Genomic DNA, 27,431 nt, shown 5'->3' on the forward strand with positions numbered 1-27,431 from the left:
TACAATGTAGGTGCACACAGGCCGAGAGGCAAGTTGGAGTAATCAAGGTGACAGACGGTGACACTTTCAATACCGGCTTGCACACTCTTACCGGCATCTAGCTGATCTGCTGTGTAACGAGAGTTTCTGTTGGACAAATTCAGGTAAGGTCCCTTCCCTGTTTCGTTCCGCCTTGCTTCCATTTAAGAAAAGTTTTGCTACAGAATTGGCAGAATGAATACACCCCTGATCATCTGCACTCACAGTTCACTTTCATGGTAGCCACATACAGCATCATCACTTTGATTGTTGAAACTTCATTCTCTCCTCCTCCTCTCTCCTTTTCCTTTCGCTTGTGGACTTCAGTGCACAACAAAACAGCTGTCTGTGACCAGGCGCAAACACCTCTCCAAGCCAAACCTTCATATCATAACCGCTAACCGCTACACAACCTACATTGCTGTCACCATATTAACGTTATAGTCACCAAACTAGAACTAACGCGTTAGTAAACCCACAATCCAATTGTAACGAGTGTGCTGAGAGCCGGGAAGCAAGTTCAGGGAGTGAGTGTTTTAATAAAGAAACACAACATAATACAAAACAAGAAACACGAACAACTCACAGGCATGAAACGGAAACAATGACACCTGGGGAAGGAACCAAAGGGAGTGACATATATAGGGAAGGAACCAAAGGGAGTGACATATATAGGGAAGGAACCAAAGGGAGAGACATATATAGGGAAGGAACCAAAGGGAGAGACATATATAGGGTAGGAACCAAAGGGAGGGACATATATAGGGCAGGAACCAAAGGGAGAGACATATATAGGGAAGGAACCAAAGGGAGTGACATATATAGGGTAGGAACCAAAGGGAGAGACATATATAGGGTAGGAACCAAAGGAAGTGACATATATAGGGAAGGAACCAAAGGGAGAGACATATATAGGGTAGGAACCAAAGGGAGTCATATATATATAGGGTAGGAACCAAAGGGAGTCATATATATATATAGGGTAGGAACCAAAGGGAGTGACATATATAGGGAAGGAACCAAAGGGAGAGACATATATAGGGTAGGAACCAAAGGGAGAGACATATATAGGGTAGGAACCAAAGGGAGAGACATATATAGAGAAGGAACCAAAGGGAGAGACATATATAGGGAAGGAACCAAAGGGAGGGACATATATAGGGAAGGAACCAAAGGGAGTGACATATATAGAGAAGGAACCAAAGGAGTGACATATATAGGGAAGGAACCGAAGGGAGTGACATATATAGGGAAGGAACCAAAGGGAGGGACATATATAGGGAAGGAACCAAAGGGAGTCATATATATATAGGGTAGGAACCAAAGGGAGTCATATATATATATAGGGTAGGAACCAAAGGGAGTGACATATATAGGGAAGGAACCAAAGGGAGAGACATATATAGGGTAGGAACCAAAGGGAGTCATATATATATAGGGTAGGAACCAAAGGGAGTCATATATATATAGGGTAGGAACCAAAGGGAGTGACATATATAGGGAAGGAACCAAAGGGAGAGACATATATAGAGAAGGAACCAAAGGGAGAGACATATATAGGGAAGGAACCAAAGGGAGTGACATATATAGAGAAGGAACCAAAGGGAGTGACATATATAGGGAAGGAACCAAAAGGAGTGACATATATAGGGAAGGAACCAAAGGGAGGGACATATATAGGGAAGGAACCAAAGGGAGTGACATATATAGGGAAGGAACCAAAGGGAGAGACATATATAGGGAAGGTAATCAGGGAAGTGATGGAGTCCAAAAGTTAGTCTGACGACGCTCGTAACGATGGTGACAGGTGTGCGCCATAACGAGCAGCCTGGTAACCGGAGGCCGGAGAAGTAGCACACGTGACACCAATCCATGTGTACAATCACGCAGTGCAGTGTACAGCAAGCAGTTTAGCAGTAACACCTACGGGCCTTGTTGGCAATAAAAATTAATAAAACTGAACGCTTACCTTGACTTGGAAGACTTGCAGTGTTGGATAGCCTTAGCCAGCTAGCTAACATAAATGACACTCCTCTCAGTTTGACTCAGGTTGTTGAGGAGGCTAAATTAGCTGCATTAGCTAAGCATGTGAAAGATAAACTAAGAAGAAGAAAGAGTACAATGAAATATAGCTAGCTCTCTCTCTCTCTCTGCTGCTTCTGATTAATTTGTTCAAACTGTTCAACTATTGTTTTTCTCTCTCTTTGAGTCAACTACTCACCACATTTTATACACTGCAGTGCTACTTACCTGTAGCTGATGCTTTCAGTACTAGATTCATTATCTGATCCTTTAATTTCGTGGACAACATGTCAGTTCATGTTGCAAGAACTCTGATAGGTTGGAGGACGTCCTCCGGAAGTTGTCATAATTACTGTTTGGGTTCATGAAAGGGGGTGAGAACCATGATCCTCCTAGGTTTTGTATTGAAGTCAATGTACCCAGAGGAGGACGGAACGTAGCTGTCCTCCGGCTAAACCATGGTGCTACCCTAGAGGGTGTTGTTGAGGCTACTGTAGACCTTAATTGCAAAGCAGTGTGTTTTAATCAGTTATTTGGTGAAGTGAATATATTTATTCGAGATTTATCTAAAAAGGATAACATTTTTAGTGTTTCACTATAAAAAAAAGTGTATAAAATGAAACACTGAGTAGCATGGTCCTCCCCTTCCTCCTCTGAGGAGCCTCCACTGGTAGGACGACAGTATTTCTTGCCTGTATAGACAGTAGTCATACAAGGCATTGTTTTATTCTAATGTGGCTGTGTATGCTTACACTTTTTGGATTTGAAAAAAAAGGAGAACAGATGATTAAATGTTTATTGTAATGTCAATATTGACAGAACAGAGGTCAGTACTCCGTACTTTCCCGCAGTACTCACTTCTTACACATGGGGGCGTAATACTCCCAACTATTTGTATTTTATTTAACTTTATTTAACTTTTTTTTAACAGTAAAACCTTCCCTTCTATACCTGCCTATTCCATTCTATTCTAATACATTCTATTCCATTCTAATACATTCTATTCGATTCCATTCTAATAAATTATATTCCATTCTATTCTAATACATTCTATTCCATTCTATTCTAATACATTCTATTCCATTCTAATAAATTATATTCCATTCTATTCTAATACATTCTATTCCATTCTATTCTAATACATTCTATTCCATTCTAATAAATTATATTCTATTGTAATAAATGATATTCCATTCTACTCTATTCCATTCTACTCTATTCCGTTCTATTCCATGGTTTATCAATATTGACTACATGTCAATATTAGGGCACATTCCTACAGGACCGAAGTAACACATTCTAGCCTACTCAACAAGCGTCAAACGTCCTGGAAAATGCCTATGGAATGAAATCTAAACGTTGTATGGGAACAGACATTATTGGCAGGGAAAGCTGCTTCCGTTGGTCTTCTATTTGACACATTTGGGAACTCTCTTTTCTTTTATTCTTTCTCGCTCTGAGTAAAGACAACGCCTTCTTCCGTCGAAACTTGACAAGGGAAAGTCACCTGGGACAACCCAGCTGGGCAGGGCAGAAAGGAATAGTCCAATGGAAGTCGTATCACAACGCTGATTAGACTACAACAATATTTTCATAACTTATCATGTACGTCAGTATTGATTAAATCTTCGTTATTGAATATAGCCTACTGTCTTGAGACTGATAAAGGGTCAAATCGTCTCATAGTTCCGGGTTTGTGGAAATTATTCCCGAGTATTGTAATAACTTGAGAAACATGGACAGCATCGAGTTACAGCCGGTTCAATGCTCTGTAAGCCTTGACAACAACAATCACCATGCTGAAAATACCTCTAAGCAACAGGTGAGTTTAAATCGAATCGATGAATGCCATATTCATAAATAGAAAGAAAAAAGGTAGGCTGTTATTGAAAGTCGATAAGTTTCGGTTCAGTTGTAGGCTACGTCAACCTTGACAACACAACGCAGCTTTTCAAATGCACAAAAGTCCAATATGGTGTATTGCAGACCGACATTCGGCGCGTTTCTTGAATTGGGCGTTCCTTGATGTCAGGAAACGCCCATTAGTGCATGCCATTGTTCAGTTCATTGATTGGTTGGTCAGTTCAGGTTTTACGTTACTGATGGTTTGTACCATTGTGACTACAATTACAGCTCTATCTAGTTGTCGCATTTGGGATAACAGTTGTTGACAACAGTAGCATTGTTGCTAAACCTAACCCTTTTCTTAACCTTAACCTCAGTCTCCTAACCTGCTACGTTAGTTCTCCTAACCTGCTACGTTAGTTCTCCTAACCTGCCATTTTAATTCTCCTAACCTGCCATGTTAATTCTCCTAACCTGCTACATTAGTTCTCCTAACCTGCTACGTTAGTTCTCCTAACCTGCCATTTTAATTCTCCTAACCTGCCATGTTAATTATCCTTACCTGCTACATTAGTTCTCCTAACCTGCTACGTTAGTTCTCCTAACCTGCCACGTTAGTTCTCCTAACCTGCTACGTTAGTTCTCCTAATCTGCCACGTTAATTCTCCTAACCTGCTACGTTAGTTCTCCTAACCTGCTACGTTAGTTCTCCTAACCTGCTACCTTAATTCTTCTAACCTGCCACGTTAATTCTCCTAACCTGCCACGTTTTTTCTCCTAACCTGCTACATTAGTTCTCCTAACCTACTACGTTAGTTCTCCTAACCTGCTACGTTAGTTCTCCTAACCTGCTACATTAGTTCTCCTAACCTGCTACGTTAATTCTCCTAACCTGCTACATTAATTATCCTAACCTGCTATGTTAATTCTCCTAACCTGCCACGTTAGTTCTCCTAACCTGCTACGTTAGTTCTCCTAACCTGCTACGTTAATTCTCCTAACCTGCTACGTTAGTTCTCCTAACCTGCTACGTTAGTTCTCCTAACTTGCTACGTTAGTTATCCTAACCTGCTACGTTAGTTCTCCTAACCTGCTACGTTAACAAACCATTAGTGTTATGAGACTAATAGTTTCTCGACACAGATGATTTGATTACATAGCAGGTTAGGATGATTAAAGTGGCAGGTTAGGTGAATTAGCATGGCAGGTTAGGTGAATTAGCATGGCAGGTTAGGTGAATTAGCATGGCAGGTTAGGTGAATTAGCATGGCAGGTTAGGATGATTAAAGTGGCAGGTTAGGTGAATTAGCATGGCAGGTTAGGTGAATTAGCATGGCAGGTTAGGTGAATTAGCATGGCAGGTTAGGATGATTAAAGTGGCAGGTTAGGTGAATTAGCATGGCAGGTTAGGTGAATTAGCATGGCAGGTTAGGTGAATTAGCATGGCAGGTTAGGTGAATTAGCATGGCAGGTTAGGTGAATTAGCATGGCAGGTTAGGTGAATTAGCATGGCAGGTTAGGTGAAAAGAGGTTAAGGTTAGGACAAGAGAGAGGGTTAGGCTAAGCTATAAATGCTACAGTTGTCGTCAACTGTTGTCCACGACGCAAAAGAAACGGCCACAGACCAAATAGCGAGCATCAATGCATGTCATTTCACATCAAGAAACGGCCATTACACCCTTCTCCAAAGACGGTGAACATGGGGCCTAAATAAGACAGGCTGCAATGCCGAGGTCGGCAGATATTGGGTGAACATTTTGAACCTGTTTCCTGAAGATCCTGTTACCTGCCACGTATCGATGTCCTATATAGTTCTAAGTTAAAAAAAATATATATAAAAAAACTAAAATGTCACATTTCATTACCGCATTTTGTGAAATTAGGGAACATTTACTTTCCGGAACTTTCCCAAATGAGGGATTTAGAGTGTTTACCAAAACCTTGTAGTCCTGAGTGACTGTCTGACCTTCCTTAAATATCTCCTGCTAAATTAATTAAACAATTAAACAACACCTCTTAGAAACATTTTGTCACAGCCGTCGTCGGAATGAGACCAAGGTGCAGCGTGGTGAGCGTACATTTTCTTTTATTTGTTAAAATGTCGCCAAACAAAACAAGAAATAACAAAAACGACCGTGAAGCTTACATAGGGCAACTAACAAAGACAACTTCCCACAATGGCAGGAGGGAAAAAGGGCTGCCTACGTATGGTTCCCAGAGACAACGATAGACCTCTGATTGGGAACCATGCCCGGCCAAAACATAGAAACACAAAAACATAGAAATCAGAACATAGAATGCCCACCCAAATCACACCTTGACCAACCCAAATAGAGACATAAAAAGGCCCTCGAAGGTCCGGGCGTGACACGTTTGGAGTCCAATCTGTCATATTATTAAACAGCAATACCGTTAGTCTACATTGTTGACTTGTTGCATTGGGTCCCTAATGATACGTCTATTTGTCACCCCGTTATAGAAGATTGAATTTGTTCACCAATGGTTTCTGATGCAGCCATACAGGCCTTATGATGGGGTTTATCAATGATTCATTTACCTTTAAAATATATGTTTTAACTCATCTTCCACAGGTATGTAGATAAGAGGTAAGAATGAGACATTATAGTTAACGATGTCTCCTAGTCTAAAAGAGATTGTAGTTACTGATGTCTCCTAGTCTGAATGAGATTATAGTTCCTGATGTCTCCCAGTCTGAATGAGATTGTAGTTACTGATGTCTCCTAGTCTGAATTAGATTATAGTTATTGATGTCTCCTAGTGTAGTGTAAAAGTGTATATGATCTTTCAGAAAGATATCAACTCATTCTGCATGCTATCAGCCCTGTAAAGGCTGTGTTAGGATTCATCTCCTGTCCTGGTTGTGGGTGGAAAGACCGTAAGAACGGTAGCTGAAAACCCACTACTCTGGGGACACCACCATGACGTTCGTGGTCAAACATGAACCCAATCAGTCTCACCGCGATGCCGGCACGATTTGGACTCATAAACCCCTTCTAAACAGTGTTGGAGCTACAGACTTGAATTTGTCTATTGTTTTCTGAATCCATTGGTAGCAACATTTTTAACAGGTTTTTAACAGGTCTTTGTTTTTAATAGTTTTGTGTTCTGTTCTACATGAGGCCCTGCTTGTCCTAAAAGGAAACTGGTACAAACACATTCATAGAGGAGCTAAATATAAGGGCTGCAAATGCAGATAAATGAATGTCAGATAAATGAAAAGCCAATTACTTCGGGGGGATGGGGTCTCGGGACTCATACGGTTAACATTGATTGACAAGGCATGAGTTCAGAGTTATCATCTTCATCAAATTAACTAACTCAAAACAACACAGCCTGGTCTCTGTTTTGTTGAAACCTTCTATCACCCAAGGATGTATTGAAGGATAAACATGATCAGATTAATAGTAATGTGTATTGTATTGATGTATAGTTTTACCCAGCTGTTCCTGATTGGTGAAAACAAACCAGCCTGCTGTGAATGAGATGTAACTTGAGAGCCTCTATACCATTGAACAAGGACTTGTCTGCTTCGCAGCATTAAGAGAGAGGATGTCATGTCAGGACAGGCAAGGCATCTGAACTCCCACTACATAATCACTGTATTTTGCCCAGTAACAACCCAAGGTTGTTTCTTTCTGCTCACATTGATTGCTCCATAGTTTCATAATGTCATTGATTGTTGCCACAGAAGTGCTAGACATTGTTTTGGCAACATTCACTTGTCTTGCAATCCAGAGTCATACATTTGTCCATGATCAGAGGACATTCTTGCAGAAACGTGCATGTGTTTCAGTTGGAACATGCAGCCAGGTGGACAAACATTTGATTTGGCTTCTGCATATCATTCAGGGAGTGTAATAAAAACTTGGCTTCTGTAAACATCCTCTCACATATCCTTTTCAAAAACATGCAGCTCATAAGTACCTTTTTTATTTAGGCAGAACAGCTAATAGAATACTGATTGAACAAGTATTCAATTAGAATGTCCATTAGAATGTCCATTAGAGTGTCAATTAGAACATTAGAATGTCCATTAGAATATTAGAATGTCCATTAGAACATTAGAATGTCCATTAGAATGTCCATTAGAATATTCATTAGAATGTCCATTAGAATGTTCATTAGAACATTAGAATGTCCATTAGAATGTCCATTAGAACATTAGAATGTCCATTAGAACATTAGAATGTCCATTAGAATGTTTGTATAATTCCATATTCCATATTGCAGATGACTTCAGGTAATAGACCTATGCTGACCACCAATGACGCAGCAGAGGAAGGAAACCCCCTGCTTTCTCCTGAACAGGTGGGTCATCACTGCCATTTGGTGGCTGAAGTACTTTCTCCCTCAGCAACACAGTGGCCTTTTTGTATACAGCACAGGGAAAAATATGTCTAGCCTACTGTTGGAAGGACTACTGTCTAATTGTAACCACAACCACATCCTCACTGTCATAAGTGTCATTGTAGCAGTGATGGTGCAGTATGTAAACAGCCAAGGGGGTATGGTGTCATTGTAGCAGTGATGGTGCAGTATGTAAACAGCCAAGGGGGTATGGTGTCATTGTGATGGTGCAGTATGTAAACAACCAAGGGGGTATGGTGTCATTGTGATGGTGCAGTATGTAAACAGCCAAGGGGGTATGGTGTCATTGTAGTGGTGCAGTATGTAAACAGCCAAGGGGGTATGGTGTCATTGTGATGGTGCAGTATGTAAACAGCCAAGGGGGTATGGTGTCATTGTGACGGTGCAGTATGTAAACAGCCAAGGGAGTGTGGTGTCAGGGAAGTGGCACATGACTAAAGGAACATCTGACTTTGATGAGAAACAGAAAGTGAAAATGAATGTTTTCAGTGTGCATGACAGACAGACAGACAGACAGACAGACAGACAGACAGACAGACAGACAGAGACAGACAGACCACTCTGATGAAGGTGAGTGATTAGTAGTGATACACATTATAATATCTGAAGTGTCAATGTGAAGGAACTAGGTTTCAAAGTTGAACAAGGAGCAGGTCAGGTTTCTCATTCAGCGTTAGGCTGGGTTGGCATGCTACAACATCATGATATCATGATATAACATTCAGGGTAAGACAATAACCCTGTCTCCACATCATTGTTTAGTGTTGTGGAGGAAACTGACGTGCGTGGTGTGTGTTCTCAGGTTCCTGTCGATAATGGCGGGCATCATTGGGTTGATGGACAAGAGGTCAACCAAGAGTCGATCTCTCTCAACGTACAGAACAGCATCGCCAACAAAGAAATGGTACTAAGGTGTCACAGCTTTTCATGTCTCTCTCAACAACCCCTTGGTCATGATTGAATCCAGGATCTTTGATTCAAATCGAAAAATGTTAACATCTCATTGTTGTTGTTGTTGGTGGGTGACCATGCAGATGGTGTAACTCTGAGAAAGGTTCACATCAACAAGCCAACTTCTTTGCAGTGCTAAGGAAGTGGTGAAATACATATATAGATGTGTCTGTAAAGAATTCTAGTCACAGAATCCTCAGCATGCGTTGTCGTATCTGTTCTTCACCAGACTGTGGTTGGCTTCCATCCTGTCTTTAACCCAGTTAGGAACAAGTTAACAGCAGGTAACATTTAGGTAGCAGGTAACATTTAGGTAATAGGCAACAGTTAGGTAACAGGTAACAGGTAACAGTGAGACAGTAGTTAGGTACCAGGTAAAATTTAGGTAACAGGTAACAGTGAGACAGTAGTTAGGTACCAGGTAACATTTAGGTAAAAGTAACATTTAGGTAGCAGGTAACATTTAGGTAGCAGGTAACATTTAGGTAGCAGGGAACATTTAGGTAACAGGTAACAGTTAGGTAACAGGTAACATTTAGGTAACAGGTAACAGTGAGACAGTAGTTAGGTAACAGGTAACAGTTAGGTAACAGGTAACAGTTAGGTAACAGGTAACATTTAGGTAACAGGTAACAGTGAGACAGTAGTTAGGTAACAGGTAACAGTTAGGTAACAGGTAACAGTGAGACAGTAGTTAGGTAACAGGTAACAGTGAGACAGTAGTTAGGTAACAGGTAACATTTAGGTAACAGGTAACAGTTAGGTAACAGGTAACATTTAGGTAACAGGTAACAGTGAGACAGTAGTTAGGTAACAGGTAACAGTTAGGTAACAGGTAACATTTAGGTAACAGGTAACAGTTAGGTAACAGGTAACAATGAGACAGTAGTTAGGTAACAGGTAACAGTTAGGCATCAGTTAACTAATAGGTAACAGTTAGCTATCAGATAACAGTCAGGTAACAGTTAGGTAACAGGTAACAGTTAGGTAACAGGTAACAGTTAGGTAACAGGTAACAGGTAACAGTTAGGCAGCAGTGAACAGTTAGGTAACAGTTAGTTAACAGTTCATTAGCAGGTGACATTTTGGTAGCAGGTAACAATTATGGAACAATTAGGTAAGAGTTGGTAACAGTTAGGTAACAGTTAACAGTTCGGTAGCAAGTAACAGTTATATAACAGGTAACAGTTAGGTGACAGGCAAAAAATATGTAGAAGGTAACAATTAGGTATCAGATAACAGTTAGGTAACAGGTAACAGTTAGGGCAAAGGTGACAGTTAGGTAACAGGTAACAGAAAACAGTTAGGTAGCAGGTAACAGAAAACAGTTAGGTAGCAGGTAATAGAAAACAATTAGGTAGCAGGTAACAGAAACAGTTAGGTAGCAGGTAACAGAAAACAGTTAGGTATCAGGTAACAGTTGGGTAATGGGTAATAGTTAGATAACAGTTAGGTTGCAGGTAACAGGTAACAGTAAGAAGGTAACAGTAGAAGGTAACAGTTAGGTAGAAGGTAACAGTTAAGTAACAGGTAACAGTTAGGTAACAGGTAACAGTTAGGTAACAGGTAACATTTAGGTAGAATGTAACAGTTAGGTAACAGGTAACATTTAAGTAACAGGTAACAGTTAGGTAACAGGTAACAGTTAGGTAACAGGTAACAGTTAGGTAACAGGTAACATTTAGGTAGAAGGTAACAGTTAAGTAACCGGTAACAGTTAGGTAACAGGTAACAGTTAAGTAACAGGTAACAGTTAGGTAACAGGTAACAGTTAGGTAACAGGTAACAGTTAAGTAACAGGTAACAGTTAGGTAACAGGTAACAGTTAGGTAACAGGTAACAGTTAGGTAACAGGTAACATTTAGGTAGAAGGTAACAGTTAAGTAACAGGTAACAGTTAGGTAACAGGTAACAGTTAAGTAACAGGTAACATTTAGGTAGAATGTAACAGTTAGGTAACAGGTAACATTTAAGTAACAGGTAACAGTTAAGTAACAGGTAACAGTTAGGTAACAGGTAACAGTTAAGTAACAGGTAACATTTAGGTAGAATGTAACAGTTAGGTAACAGGTAACATTTAAGTAACAGGTAACAGTTAAGTAACAGGTAACAATTAGGTAACAGGTAACAGTTAGGTAACAGGTAACAGTTAGGTAACAGGTAACAGTTAGGTAACAGGTAACAGTTAGGTATCAGGTAATAGTTGGGTAACAGGTAACAGGTGAGTTAGGTATCAGGTAACAGTTAGGTAACAGGTAACAGTTAGGTATCAGGTAATAGTTGGGTAACAGGTAACAGGTGAGTTAGGTGTCAGGTAATAGTTGGGTAGCACCGTTACCAGATCTCACAACGCCTGCAGAACGGTCTGGCTCTGTGACAGCAGTTTTGGTATTTGACTTCAGACTTTACATGCAAATTCATCATGGGGCTACGACAAACAAACCACTCATTCATTCAAATCAATTTACAGTAGGCCTGTAAGTCCTGTACTCTCCATTGCAATCAGTTGAATTAAATTGCATTCCAATAGACAGAATTGTGTTGTTGACTGTTGTGTGTTGCTATCTGTTTGTCTGTAGATTGAGTCGTGTTGTTCTGTTTGTCTGCTAAATGACCAAAATGTAAAATGGTTTGCTGTGTGTAGTGTAAAGTGTATTGTGTTGTTTGTAGACCTGCATGGTGCACAGAAGACGGTGGATGATCCTCATCTTCCTCATCTTCCTCATCCTGCTGGTGATTGGAGTCTCCTTCGCTGTGTGTTTAGGTACAGCGTTTCTGTTTCCGCTTCTATTGTTAATGCCCTGGTTGTCCTTACCATATTTCATCCGTGTCTTTACCACAATAGAGTGGAATAGAGCAGAGTGGAATAGAGCAGAATGGAATAGAGCAGAGTGGAATAGAGCAGAGTGGAATAGAGCAGAGTGGAATAGAGCAGAATGGAATAGAGCAGAGTGGAATAGAGCAGAGTGGAATAGAGCAGAATGGAATAGAGCAGAATGGAGCAGAATGGAATAGAGCAGAGTGGAATAGAGTGGAATAGAGCAGAGTGGAATAGAGTGGAATAGAGCAGAATGGAATAGAGCAGAGTGGAATAGAGTGGAATAGAGCAGAGTGGAATAGAGTGGAATAGAGCAGAATGGAATAGAGTAGAATAGAGTGGAATAGAGCAGAATGGAATAGAGTGGAATAGAGCAGAATGGAATAGAGCAGAGTGGAATAGAGTGGAATAGAGCAGAGTGGAATAGAGTGGAATAGAGCAGAATGGAATAGAGTAGAATAGAGTGGAATAGAGCAGAATGGAATAGAGCAGAATGGAATAGAGCAGAATGGCATAGAGCGGAAATAGAGCAGAATGGAATAGAGTGGAATAGAGTGGAATCGAGCAGAGTGGAATAGAGCAGAATGGAATAGAGCAGAGTGGAATAGAGCAGAGTGGAATAGAGCAGAATGGAATAGAGCAGAATGGAGCAGAATGGAATAGAGTGGAATAGAGCAGAGTGGAATAGAGTGGAATAGAGCAGAGTGGAATAGAGTGGAATAGAGCAGAATGGAATAGAGTAGAATAGAGTGGAATAGAGCAGAGTGGAATAGATTGGAATAGAGCAGAATGGAATAGAGCAGAATGGCATAGAGCGGAAATAGAGCAGAATGGAATAGAGTGGAATAGAGTGGAATCGAGCAGAGTGGAATAGAGCAGAATGGAATAGAGTAGAATAGAGTGGAATAGAGCAGAATGGAATAGAGCAGAATGGCATAGAGCGGAAATAGAGCAGAATGGAATAGAGTGGAATAGAGTGGAATAGAGCAGAATGGAATAGAGTAGAATAGAGTGGAATAGAGCAGAATGGAATAGAGCAGAATGGAATAGAGCAGAATGGCATAGAGCGGAAATAGAGCAGAATGGAATAGAATGGCATAGAGTGGAATAGAGTGGAATCGAGCAGAGTGGAATAGAGCAGAATGGAATAGAGTAGAATAGAGTGGAATAGAGCAGAATGGAATAGAGCAGAATGACATAGAGCGGAAATAGAGCAGAATGGAATAGAGTAGAATAGAGTGGAATAGAGCAGAATGGAATAGAGCAGAATGGAATGGAGCAGAATGGCATAGAGCGGAAATAGAGCAGAATGGAATAGAGTGGAATAGAGCAGAGTAGAATAGAGTGGAATAGAGCAGAATGGAATAGAGTAGAATGGAATAGAGTAGAATGGAATAGAGTAGAATAGAGCAGAGTGGAATAGAGTGGAATAGAGCAGAGTTGAATATAGTTGAATAGAGTGGAATGGAATAGAGTGGAATAGAGCAGAATAGAGCAGAATGGAATAGAGTGGAATAGAGCAGAATGGCATAGAGTGGAATAGAGCAGAGTGGAATAGAGCAGAGTGGAATAGAGCAGAATGGAATAGACAAAAATAGAATTGGAGACAATAAAATAGATTGTGGACATGTGCCTTAAAACTTGCTTCATATATAATGCATGTGACTAAAAATAGCAGTTGTAGATCGTGTGTTATCTGTCTGGTTCTGGCACTGTCTGGTTGAACAGTGATTCATGACACTGTCTGGCTCTTCTTCTCTCTGGTTGAACAGGGATCCATGACACTGTCTGGCTCTTCTTCTCTCTGGTTGAACAGGGATCCATGACACTGTCTGGCTCTTCTTCTCTCTGGTTGAACAGGGATCCATAACACTGTCTGGCTCTTCTTCTCTCTGGTTGAACAGGGATCCATGACACTGTCTGGCTCTTCTTCTCTCCGGTTGAACAGGAATCCATGACACTGTCTGGCTCTTCTTCTCTCTGGTTGAACAGGAATCCATGATGACATAGACGAGAAGTACGATCCAGCGTTGTTTGAGCTGCCGCGATGTTTCAACGGAAGCTTCAGACTGACCAATCAGATATTCATACCAGATCTGCTATCCCCAGCGTCCAATCAGAGTAAGACCCTGTCCAGCCAGCTGCAAGAGAAGGTACCTCGCATTTATGACTTTCAGGAATGTTTCAAAATCTCACTGTAAATCTATTTATGACCTTCAACGCATCAGGAATGCATGTTTGAAGCGTGTTTGTTTCATAACAAGTGAGTTACTACAACATATCATCTGGCTGGGAATGTTTTATTTTACATTTTAACATTTAAATTTTTTACCTTTATTTAACTAGGCTAGTCAGTTAAGAACAAATTCTTATTTTCAATGACGGCCTAGGAACAGTGGGTTAACTGCCTGTTCAGGGGTAGAACGACAGATTTCCACCTTGTCAGCTCGGGGGTTTGAACTTGCAACCTTCCTAGTCCAACGCTCTAACCACTAGGCTACCCTGCCGCCCCGATTCTACGGAAGAGGATTGGGGCCTAATGAAGAGGGGGAAAAAGGCTAACGTGGTGGTACTTAGTTTATTATTTAATTTTTAAAATGTTGAGAATAAAGTGTCAAAATGTTTTAAATCAAGTCACAGTTACAGCCTATTTCAACATATCTCCCTGGTTCCCTGTTGCACGCCACTGTTGAAATGCCTGAGTTAGATGACCTGGTGAAACTATACTTTAGAATTGGATTTAGTAGCAAGGAAATCCTTGCTCTCTTAGCACATAATAACCATATTACTGAAAGTAGGACCTGAAAGAGGGTTACGCCACAGATTCATTTCAGAATGAGGAACCGCACAGAGTCGGATGAGGTATGTGAAAGACACATTTCAGTTGAATACATTCAACTAGGTATCATCCCCGTTTGCTTCCGTTTTTAGTCTAGTTTTTCAACATAGAATAGGCACAATCACCCGCCGATCAAATGCAAACACAGTTCACTTTCATAGCAGCCACACACAAAACAGCTTGTCGTATATATCATTCCTTCACGCATCTATCTACTTCGCTCTCTCCCTCCTCTCACCTTTTCCCTTCACTTGTGGACTTCAGTGCACAACACATTTAGCTGTCTGCGACCAGGCAACAACAAAAAAACGTTATAAGCAAAACCTTCATATCATAACCGCTACACACAGCCTACATTGTTGTCACGTCATGGTCAACATAGCTACTAGAACTAACGCTTTAGTTAATGTGTGGAATTTCTTTCCTCCTTAATGTGTTTGAGCCAATCAGTTGTGTTGTGACAATGTGTGGGTTATACAGAAGATAACCCTATTTGGTAAAATACCAAGTCCATATTACGGCAAGAATAGCTGAAATAAGCAAAGAGAAACGACAGTCCATCATTACTTTAAGACATGAAGGTCAGTCAATATGGAACATTTCAAGAACTTTGAAAGTTTCTTCAAGTGCAGTCGCAAAAACCATCAAGCGCTATGATGAAACTGGGTATCATAAGGACCGCCACAGGAAAGGAAGACCCAGAGTTACCTCTGCTGCAGAGGATCATTTTGTTGGAGTTACCAGCATCAGAAATTTCAGCTCAAATAAATGCTTCAGAGTTCAAGTAACAAGACACAACTCAACATCAACTGTTCATAGGAGACTGTGTGAATCAGGTCTTCAAGGTCGAATTGCTGCAAAGAAACCACTAATGAAGGACACCAATAGGTGGTGTCCTTCAGAGACTTGCTTGGGCCAAGAAACACAAGTAGAGCGGTGGAAATTTGTCCTTCGGTTTGGAGTCCAAATGAGAGATTTTTGTTTCCAACCGTGTGGTTGAACAGATGATCTCTGCATGTGTGGTTCCCACCGTGAAGCATGGAGGAGGAGGAGGTGTTATGGTGCTTTGCTGGTGACACTGTCTTTTGATTTATTTAGAATTCAAGGCACACTTAACCAGCATGGCTACAACAGCATTCTGCAGCGATACGCCATCCCATCTGGTTTGGGCTTATATACTTCACACTTCTCCTGGAGTTGTATATTTCACGTATCTGATATAATTGAGTTGAAAACTACGTACGATATCATTTAAACAGTAATTTTCTTCATAGTGTCTTCATCATTTTGATGCTATATGTTTTAGTGGTCCTGTTTTTCAACAGGACAATGACACACCACACCTCCAGGCTGTGTAAGGGCTATTTGACCAAGAAGGAGAGTGATGGGGTGCTGCATCAGGTGGCCTGGCCTCCACAATCACCCGACCTCAACCCCTAAAAAATGTGAGATAATGTCTAGATGCTTTTTATAGTGGAGATCAAGTTTATAAATTGCCTGGCTGGGCTGATGAGAGAGTGGATTGCAGCAGTCAAATGGAACAGAGTAAATAGGCATTTTAACATCATAGATTTAGCCGGTGGTAACTTGTGGAATAGACACCAGCTGGAATGCGGTTTTAACCAATCAGCTTTCAGAATTAGACCCACCCTTTGTATATCACACACTACAGTTGAGGAACAATGGGAAAGTAATTCTGCTTTGAAAGTTGATAAACCTGTAACCCCACTTTGGAGAAAATGGCCTTTGAATGTTTTGGTAAAGTACACCTACTGGAGAGCTCTTCTTTGTCTACACCCGTTCAGCATCGTTCACACCCTCTTAAGCCTGAGCCCCGCCCATCTCTTTCTCCTCACATGTGAGGTCATGTGCTAAACAGAGTAAGTATGCTGGGTACTAAAATCAGAGATTTCAAGTTTAAAGGATGGTTTATACTATATCTGTAGACAGTTGTCACAGAACATTCTGTCATTAGACATCAAACTCGTCATTGTCTTTATGGAAAGTATAAACATAAAAACCAACAGGCTGCATGACATCAGCAACATCAACTGGTGTATAAATAAACCCATCAGTTTTAAAATGAATTCAGTAAATGTTATTTATTTATTCATTATTATTCATTATTCATTTAGGTCAATCTAGCAAACCAGGCAACTAAAAGCAACTTTAAAAAAAAATGTATGGATCATTTCTAGCTTGTTAGCTAGCTAATGTTAAGTTAGCTAGCTAGCTAATGTTAAGTTAGCTGGCTAGCTAATGTTAAGTTAGCTGGCTAGCTAATGTTAAGTTAGCTGGCTAGCTAATGTTAAGTTAGCTGGCTAGCTAATGTTAAGTTAGCTGGCTAGCTAATGTTAAGTTAGCTAGCTAGCTAATGTTAAGTTAGCTAGCTAGCTCATGTTAAGTTAGCTAGCTAGCTAATGTTAAGTTAGCTGGCTAGCCAGTTCAAATAATGACCATATCATATAGCTTACAATATCTTCACTTTAGCTAATTTGTTTTTGTTATTATATATACATATATATATATTCTACCGGGATAATTTTAGAACTTGGACACTGCCTCGTTGGCCCTAATGCTATATCCTAATATGACTTTGATGCAGGTCATTTTGTTCTTCACATTACCGTCTCTGGTAAAAAAACACAGTATATCAAATAAAATCAAGGTTTATTTGTCACATGCACAGGATACAGAAGGAGTAAACGTTACAGTGAAATGGTTACTGGCAGAGTGGAGTCTTTTGTTTAGACATGTAGCTAGCTAGCAAACAATTAAACATAATCCCAACTCATAATGTTACTACGTACGCTTCATGAATCTGCTGGTAGCTAACCAACCAGTTTCAGCTAGCTATCATTAGGCAAAAATTACTCCACTTTGTCTCTATACTGACAATTCGCTTGTTTCACGTAGACTACTAGCCTATAGCCGTTAGGATAGTTGCCAATAGGGGGAAATACTACTGTTAGGTAAGCACCCCGAATAGCTGCCAATATTCATGTATTTTTGTGTTCGCCTAGGCTACGCGGCATTATGTTGTAGCGAATTCAGATGTCAGACTGACAGGCACTCAGCCCCAGTTCTCTTCAGTCAGTGACAGACAGGGACTCAGCCCCAGTTCTCTTCAGTCAGTGACAGACAGGGACTCAGCCCCAGTTCTCTTCAGTCAGTTACAGACAGGGACTCAGCCCCAGATCTCTTCAGTCAGTGACAGACAGGGACTCAGCCCCAGTTCTTTTCAGTCAGTGACAGACAGGGACTCAGCCCCAGTTCTCTTCAGTCAGTGACAGACAGGGACTCAGCCCCAGTTCTCTTCAGTCAGTGACAGACAGGGACTCAGCCCCAGTTCTCTTCAGTCAGTGACAGACAGGGACTCAGCCCCAGTTCTCTTCAGTCAGTGACAGACAGGGACTCAGCCCCAGTTCTCTTCAGTCAGTGACAGACAGGGACTCAGCCCCAGTTCTCTTCAGTCAGTGACAGACAGGGACTCAGCCCCAGTTCTCTTCAGTCAGTAACAAAGGCAATCAAGTTTTTTTGTTTGTGCTCATAATGCACCGGCCGGTTAGAAGAGTTTATGCCTATAGTCTGAAATTGCCACGGGGAAACATGGTGTGTACGTGCAGGTTATTAGATTTGGGGCGGCAGGTAGCCTAGCCTAGTGGATAGAGGAGACAGGTAGCCTAGCCTAGTGGTTAGAGGAGGCAGGTAGCCTAGTGGTTAGAGGAGACAGGTAGCCTAGTGGTTAGAGGAGGCAGGTAGCCTAGTGGTTAGAGGAGACAGGTAGCCTAGTGGTTAGAGGAGACAGGTAGCCTAGTGGTTAGAGGAGACAGGTAGCCTAGTGGTTAGAGGAGACGGGTAGCCTAGTGGTTAGAGGAGGCAGGTAGCCTAGTGGTTAGAGGAGGCAGGTAGCCTAGTGGTTAGAGGAGGCAGGTAGCTTCGTGGTTAGAGGAGGCAGGTAGCCTAGTGGTTAGAGGAGGCAGGTAGCCTAGTGGTTAGAGGAGGCAGGTAGCCTAGTGGTTAGAGGAGACAGGTAGCCTAGTGGTTAGAGGAGGCAGGTAGCCTAGTGGTTAGAGGAGGCAGGTAGCCTAGTGGTTAGAGGAGGCAGGTAGCCTAGTGGTTAGAGGAGGCAGGTAGCCTAGTGGTTAGAGGAGAGGTAGCCTAGTGGTTAGAGGAGGCAGGTAGCGTAGTGGTTAGAGGAGGCAGGTAGCCTAGTGGTTAGAGGAGGCAGGTAGCCTAGTGGTTAGAGGAGGCAGGTAGCCTCGTGGTTAGAGGAGGAAGGTAGCCTAGTGGTTAGAGGAGCCAGGTAGCCTAGTGGTTAGAGGAGCTAGGTAGCCTAGTGGTTAGAGGAGGCAGGTAGCCTAGTGGTTAGAGGAGACAGGTAGCCTAGTGTATATAAACCTGTCGTTCTGCCCCTGAACAAGGCAGTTAACACACTGTTCCCAGTAGACCGTCATTGGAAATAAGAATTGGTACTTAACTAACTTGCCTATTTAAATAAGGGTTAAGCAATACAATGTGTAAATAAATTTGATCTGTAGATTGAGTGAACAAGGTTATTATTAGATCACTAGGTTGATGGCTGTTTGTTGTTGCCCCTACTTTTTACTGCCCACACACACACACACACACACACACACACACACACCCCGCCCATCTCTACCTTTGTATGTAACCGCGGTTCCTCCTTCTGAAAATAATAAGTTTCACAACCTTCTCCAGGTCCTGATACTTATAATATTATATATTATTGTTTTATAAAAGAGCAAGGATATATAGTTTCCACAGGTCATTTAACTCAGGCATTTCAACAGTGTTGCCAGGGAGTCACGCACTTAATAACCAAATATCTTACATTAATCTTGAAGTAAACTGCGACTTTATTCTCAAAATGTTGACTTTATTCTCAAAATTTAATTTTGAGTTTATTCTCAAAATATTACCACTCTTTTTGTTAAACAGTACTATCATGCAAAACATAATAATTCAAGTGCCACCATCTGTTTCTGTTTATTTATTGTTCTGTCACACTTGCCTAGCGTATTCTGGTGTTGTCAGTTTAAGTTAGAATGTGGAAGGAATCTGAAAGAGGAGGGTTTAACTGGAACAAGGGAACTTCCATAGTAGTGAGAGGTAGTTGAGTTCCAAGGAAAGACATTCACACTCTCATTCTTACTCTTTTTTTCTCCCTCCCTCCCTCTCTCTCTCTCCCTCCCTCCCTCCCTCCCTCCCTCCCTCCCTCCCTCCCTCCCTCCCTCCCTCCCTCCCTCCCTCCCTCCCTCCCTCCCTCCCTCCCTCCCTCCCTCTCTCTCTCTCTCCCTCCCTCCCTCCCTCCCTCCCTCCCTCCCTCCCTCCCTCCACTCAGTTGTCTGACCTCTACAGTTCATCTCCGGCCCTGGGTCGCTACTTCTCCAGTGTTGAAATCTCTGACTTCAGGTAACACATAGTAAATCATTGAACACATATTTTTACTGTGTTCATTGAAAGGCTGTCTATTTCCAGTACGGTGCAGTCCTTTCCACTATACTCTGCATTTAATGAGAACCAGATGGAAATATTATATTTATTTCCCATGGTTCATTGCAATCATATATAATTACAGTAAAGCCTATTTTTCTTGGTCAAGTCTTCTGGGAAAACTCTTGGTCCTAGCGAGGACATGATGATTCAAATCAAATCAAATTTACATCAGCTGATATCTCAACGTGCTGTACAGAAACCCAGCCTAAAACCCCAAACAGCAAGCAATGCAGGTGTAGAAGCATGGTGGCTAGGAAAAACTCCCTAGAAAGGCCAAAACCTAGGAAGAAACCTAGAGAGGAACCAGGCTATGAGGGGTGGCCAGTCCTCTTCTGGCTGTGCCGGATGGAGATTATAACAGAACATGGCCAAGATGTTCAAATGTTCATAGATGACCAGCAGGGTGAAATAATAATAATCACAGTAGTTGTCGATTGTGCAACAGGTCAGCACCTCAGGAGTAAATGCCAGTTGGCTTTTCATAGCCGATTCAGAGTATCTCTACCGCTCCTGCTGTCTCTGGAGAGTTGAAAACAGCAGGTCTGGGACAGGGAGTGTCGTGGAGAATCGTAACAAAATTTAACACTTACAAGAACTTGTGAATTCAATATAGGTTTTTAATACAAACATATCAGAAGCCTAGATGGTCCGCGGAACACACCCTTTTCCAGAGCTCTGGCTCTGATTTATACACATACAACATATGAGTCCATCCCACATGCAAATGAAGTTATTTCCCTCAGTCCATCTGCCACCATTATCTTTCAATCTGTGCTTCCTGCTTGTTCACGCCCAATAACGCCCATATCTGCTTTCAGTCAAGTTATAATGGTGACATGACCTCTTCATGTCCCAAAAATAATACATGCCCATCTTATCCTATGTTCAGCTTGGTGTGGTCTTTGGTATGTCTGTCCTTATTAGGACTAGTAGACTATGTGTCTCTTCTCTTCATGTCCTAAAAATATATGTCCTATGTCTATAGTCCATCAGTTGGTCATTTGGCTGACCCCCTCCTTTGTATGTCCCTCTGACCTTGGTTTGTCCAGCTGTCCTATGCTTTCATGGCCTTACTTTGGCTTCCTGTCCTATACAATAGACAATGCATTTTTACCAGAATGGCAAATGCACTCTAAGTGTATCTTTCTCTTGTGGTACAGTATTACATTTCTCCCTATATGTACATCTTTCTCCCACAGTAGCACGTCCGGTGAACAGGTCAGGGTTCCATAGCCACAGGCAGAACAGTTGAAACTGGATCAGCAGCACGGCCAGGTGGACTGGGGACAAGCAAGCCTGGTAGTCCTGGGGCATGGTCCTAGGGCTCAGGTCCCCCGAGAGACAGAAAGAGAAACAAACTGACCCTAGCCCCCCGACACATAAACTACTGCAGCATAAATACTGAAGGCTGAGACAGGAGGGGTCAGGAGACACTGTGACCCCATCCAATGATACCCCCGGACAGGGCCAAACAGGCAGGATATAACCCCACCTACTTTGCCAAAGCACAGCCCCCAAACCACTAGAGGGATCTCTTCAACCACCAACTTACCATCCTGAGACAAGGCTGAGTATAGCCCACAAAGATCTCTGCCACGGCACAAACCAAAGGGGGGGCAGCAACCCAGACAGGAAGATCACGTCAGTGACTCAACCCACTCAGGTGACACACCCCTCCTAGGGACGGCATGGAAGAGCACCAGTAAGCCAGTGACTCAGCCCCTGTAATAGGGTTAGAGGCAGGGAATCCCAGTGGAAAGAGGGGAACCGGCCAGGCAGAGACAGCAAGGGCGGTTCGTTGCTCCAGAGCCTTTCCGTTCACCTTCACACTCCTGGGCCAGACTACACTCAATCATATGACCCACTGAAGAGATGAGTCTTTAATAAAGACTTAAAGGTTGAGACCGAGTCTGCGTCTCTCACATGGGTAGGCAGACCATTCCATAAACATGGAGCTCTATAGGAGAAGGCCCTGCCTCCAGCTGTTTGCTTAGAAATTCTAGGGACAATTAGGAGGCCTGCGTCTTGTGACCGTAGCGTACGTGTAGGTATGTACGGCAGGACCAAATCAGATAGATAGGTAGGAGCAAGCCCATGTAATGCTTTGTAGGTTAGCAGTAAAACCTTGAAATCAGCCCTTGCCTTAACAGGAAGCCAGTGTAGAGAGGCTAGCACTGGAGTAATATGATCAAATTTGTTGGTTCTAGTCAGGATTCTAGCAGCCGTATTTAGCACTAACTGAAGTTTATTTAATGATTTATCCGGGTAGCGCATTGAGAGTAAATCATTGCAGTAGTCTAACCTAGAAGTAACAAAAGCATGGGTTCATTTTTCTGCCACATTCTTTGGACAGAAAATGTCGGATTTCTTCTTTGTGTAATGTTACGTAGATGGGGAAAAAAAAGCTGTCCTTGAAACAGTCTTGATATGTTCGTCAAAAGAGAGATCAGGGTCCAGAGTGACGCCGAGGTCCTTCACAGATTTATTTGAGACCGCTGTATGATTGACTGTCTGGTCTGATCTTCCTCTCAGAAACGGCTCTGTGCAAGCTGACTACCGGCTGAGGTTCCTGATGCCCCGGAATAATACTGAGTTGGAGCAGTTCACTCTGAGCAGAGAGATGGTGTATAATGTCTTCAGACAGTCTCTCTATGACCAAGACCCTGAGCTCAACCACCCACTGTATATACACCCGGCTTCACTGGACATGCAGGGTGAGACACACACACACACTGGACATGCAGGGTGAGACACACACACACACTGGACATGCAGGGTGAGACACACACACACACACACACACTGGACATGCAGGGTGAGACACAACACACACACTGGACATGCAGGGTGAGACACACACACACACACACACACACTGGACATGCAGGGTGAGACACAACACACACACTGGACATGCAGGGTGAGACACACACACACACATTGGACATGCAGGGTGAGACACACACACACACTGGACATGCAGGGTGAGACACACACACACACACACTGGACATGCAGGGTGAGACACACACACACACACACTGGACATGCAGGGTGAGATACAAACACACACACTGGACATGCAGGGTGAGATACACACACACACTGGACATGCGGATGAGACACACACACTGGACATGCAGGGTGAGACACACACACACTGGACATGCAGGGTGAGACACAACACACACACTGGACATGCAGGGTGAGACACACACACACACACACACACACACACACTGGACATGCAGGGTGAGACACACACACACACACTGGACATGCAGGGTGAGATACAAACACACACACTGGACATGCAGGGTGAGATACACACACTGGACATGCGGATGAGACTCACACACTGGACATGCAGGGTGAGACGCACACTGGACATGCAGGATGAGACACACACACTGGGCATGCAGGGTGAGACACACACACTGGACATGCAGGGTGAGACACACACACACACACTGGACATGCAGGGTGAGACACAACACACACACTGGACATGCAGGATGAGACACACACACTGGGCATGCAGGGTGAGACACACACACTGGACATGCAGGGTGAGACACACACACTGGACATGCAGGGTGAGACGCACACTGGACATGCAGGATGAGACACACACACTGGGCATGCAGGGTGAGACACACACACTGGACATGCAGGGTGAGACACACACACTGGACATGCAGGGTGAGACGCACACTGGACATGCAGGATGAGACACACACACTGGGCATGCAGGGTGAGACACACACACTGGACATGCAGGGTGAGATACACACACTGGACATGCGGATGAGACTCACACACTGGACATGCAGGGTGAGACGCACACTGGGTATGCAGGGTGAGACACACACACTGGACATGCAGGGTGAGACACACACACTGGACATGCAGGGTGAGACACACACACACTGGACATGCAGGGTGAGACACAACACACACACTGGACATGCAGGGTGAGACACACACACACACACACACACACACACTGGACATGCAGGGTGAGACACACACACACACACTGGACATGCAGGGTGAGATACAAACACACACACTGGACATGCAGGGTGAGATACACACACTGGACATGCGGATGAGACTCACACACTGGACATGCAGGGTGAGACGCACACTGGACATGCAGGATGAGACACACACACTGGGCATGCAGGGTGAGACACACACACTGGACATGCAGGATGAGACACACACACTGGGCATGCAGGGTGAGACACACACACTGGACATGCAGGGTGAGACACACACACACACACTGGACATGCAGGGTGAGACACAACACACACACTGGACATGCAGGGTGAGACACACACACTGGACATGCAGGGTGAGACACACACACTGGACATGCAGGGTGAGACACACACACTGGACATGCAGGGTGAGACACACACACTGGACATGCAGGGTGAGACACACACACTGGACATGCAGGGTGAGATACACACACTGGACATGCAGGGTGAGACACACACACTGGACATGCAGGGTGAGATACACACACTGGACATGCAGGGTGAGACACACACACTGGACATGCAGGGTGAGATACACACACTGGACATGCAGGGTGAGACACACACACTGGACATGCAGGGTGAGATACACACACTGGACATGCAGGGTGAGAGTGGCACACATGCGAGCACATACCCTCACAATATAACAATATTATCTGTTGCGTAAATATAAACAAATGAATTTAAATTCTGAAATGTCCCTGTGATGTTATTCTTAGCGCCATCTCTTTATTCCTTGTCCTTTGCAGTTGGCTCAGTGACTAGTGAGAGCAGAAGTGGCGTGCTGTATTGGTGACGACTAAGCAATACTCTGGGGGTAGGTCATTATAAGCAATACTCTGGGGGTAGGTCATTATCATGAAACAGTCTGACTGTCTGTAGTGTTGTGATGTTTTTGCTGTCATGATGATGCATCAAGCCATATCTCAGAGGAAGTGACACGAGGATGAGGAAGTGGCATGAGGATGAGGAAGTGGCATGAGGATGAGGAAGTGACATGAGGATGTGACATGAGGATGAGGAAGTGACATGAGGATGAGGAAGTGGCATGAGGATGAGGAAGTGACATGAGGATGAGGAAGTGGCATGAGGATGAGGAAGTGACATGAGGATGAGGAAGTGACATGAGGATGAGAAAGTGGCATGAGGATGAGGAAGTGACATGAGGATGAGGAAGTGGCATGAGGATGAGGAAGTGGCATGAGGATGAGGAAGTGGCATGAGGATGAGGAAGTGACATGAGGATGAGGAAGTGACATGAGGATGAGGAAGTGGCATGAGGATGAGGAAGTGGCATGAGGATGAGGAAGTGGCATGAGGATGAGGAAGTGACATGAGGATGAGGAAGTGACATGAGGATGAGGAAGTGACATGAGGATGAGGAAGTGACATGAGGATGAGGAAGTGACATGAGGATGAGGAAGTGGCATGAGGATGAGGAAGTGACATGAGGATGAGGAAGTGACATGAGGATGAGGAAGTGACATGAGGATGAGGAAGTGACATGAGGATGAGGAAGTGGCATGAGGATGAGGAAGTGGCATGAGGATGAGGAAGTGGCATGAGGATGAGAAAGTGGCATGAGGATGAGGAAGTGGCATGAGGATGAGAAAGTGACATGAGGATGAGGAAGTGACATGAGGATGAGGAAGTGACATGAGGATGAGGAAGTGACATGAGGAAGTGACATGAGGATGAGGAAGTGACATGAGGATGAGAAAGTGGCATGAGGATGAGGAAGTGGCATGAGGATGAGGAAGTGACATGAGGATGAGGAAGTGACATGAGGATGAGAAAGTGGCATGAGGATGAGGAAGTGACATGAGGAAGTGACATGAGGATGAGGAAGTGACATGAGGAAGAGGCCACAGCCAGAAAGAGGGGAAATATGTTTACGTTCTAGTGTTGTAAATACAAAAATGTGTTTCTATATTTTAAGAGTTTCCCAGCAAAGAGATTTGAGCAGATCCAAGAGACCCATCTGATTGAGTGGAATATCTGACGGCTACGTAGAACCCATGGACCAACCCAGACACACACACACACAATGAAACCCTGTGAAACTGGATCACTACTGCTGTGTCAGTGGCATGTACAACCTGACAGACTGTATGACAAATAGACATTGATGAGACTTTTCTGCACATTCCAATCATTCCATCTATCTCAAGTAGCCAAGAGAATGGAAAGGCCTAAGTGTACTTTTGGAATGAGGATAATGGGGTGTTGACATTAAGTGTTTGTCTGACGGTGAATTATTTTGTTTGCATGTTAAGTGTCAAAGTGGATTAACAATGTCTGTGGCCAAGCCAGATGTTTTTATCCAAGATGATTTTATCCAAGATGTTTTTATCCAATATGTTTTTATCCAAGATGTTTTTTATCCAAGATGTTTTTTATCCAAGATCTTTTTTATCCAAGATCTTTTTTTATCCAAGATCTTTTTTTATCCAAGATCTTTTTTTTTTAATCCAAGATCTTTTTATCAGTTGTAATATGACTTCCTGATACCTACTCTATAGTCTATATATCATGTCTGAGAGAACTAACTATTCCAATTTGAGGCATTGCTTCAATCTCTATATTCTTTCACATTTTACATTTTACATGAATCGATTGGAAACTGTATTTTGTAATTTTGTGAAATAAATGTTTTGTTTTTTATTGTACTCTGCAAGGAGTTGTCCTAGTTAGCAACAGGGTTGTCCTAGTTAGCAACAGGGTTGTCCTAGTTAGCGGGTTGTCCTAGTTAGCAACAGGGTTGTCCTGTTAGCAACAGGGTTGTCCTAGTTAGCAACAGGGTTGTCCTAGTTAGCAACAGGGTTGTCCTAGTTAGCAACAGGGTTGTCCTAGTTAGCGACGGGGTTGTCCTAGTTAGCAACAGGGTTGTCCTAGTTAGCAACAGGGTTGTCCTAGTTAGCAACAGGGTTGTCCTAGTTAGCAACAGGGTTGTCCTAGTTAGCAACAGGGTTGT

At 43.0% G+C, this 27,431-nt stretch overlaps 1 protein-coding gene across 1 annotated transcript; it reads left to right on the forward strand.

The window, feature by feature from the left end:
* Nucleotides 1-3,331: 3,331 nt before the first annotated feature.
* LOC139386098 (TPA-induced transmembrane protein) lies at nt 3,332-27,126 on the forward strand. The gene is made up of 9 exons (XM_071131522.1): nt 3,332-3,862; nt 8,137-8,214; nt 9,077-9,178; nt 11,896-11,989; nt 14,036-14,196; nt 20,248-20,318; nt 22,935-23,116; nt 25,207-25,274; nt 26,397-27,126. The coding sequence occupies exons 1-8, from the start codon at nt 3,776-3,778 to the stop codon at nt 25,251-25,253; spliced, it is 822 nt and encodes a 273-aa protein (XP_070987623.1). The 5' UTR covers nt 3,332-3,775; the 3' UTR covers nt 25,254-25,274; nt 26,397-27,126.
* Nucleotides 27,127-27,431: the final 305 nt, after the last annotated feature.

This window comes from Oncorhynchus clarkii, chromosome 27 (assembly GCF_045791955.1).
Source record: "Oncorhynchus clarkii lewisi isolate Uvic-CL-2024 chromosome 27, UVic_Ocla_1.0, whole genome shotgun sequence".
Taxonomy (NCBI): Eukaryota; Metazoa; Chordata; class Actinopteri; order Salmoniformes; family Salmonidae; genus Oncorhynchus; species Oncorhynchus clarkii.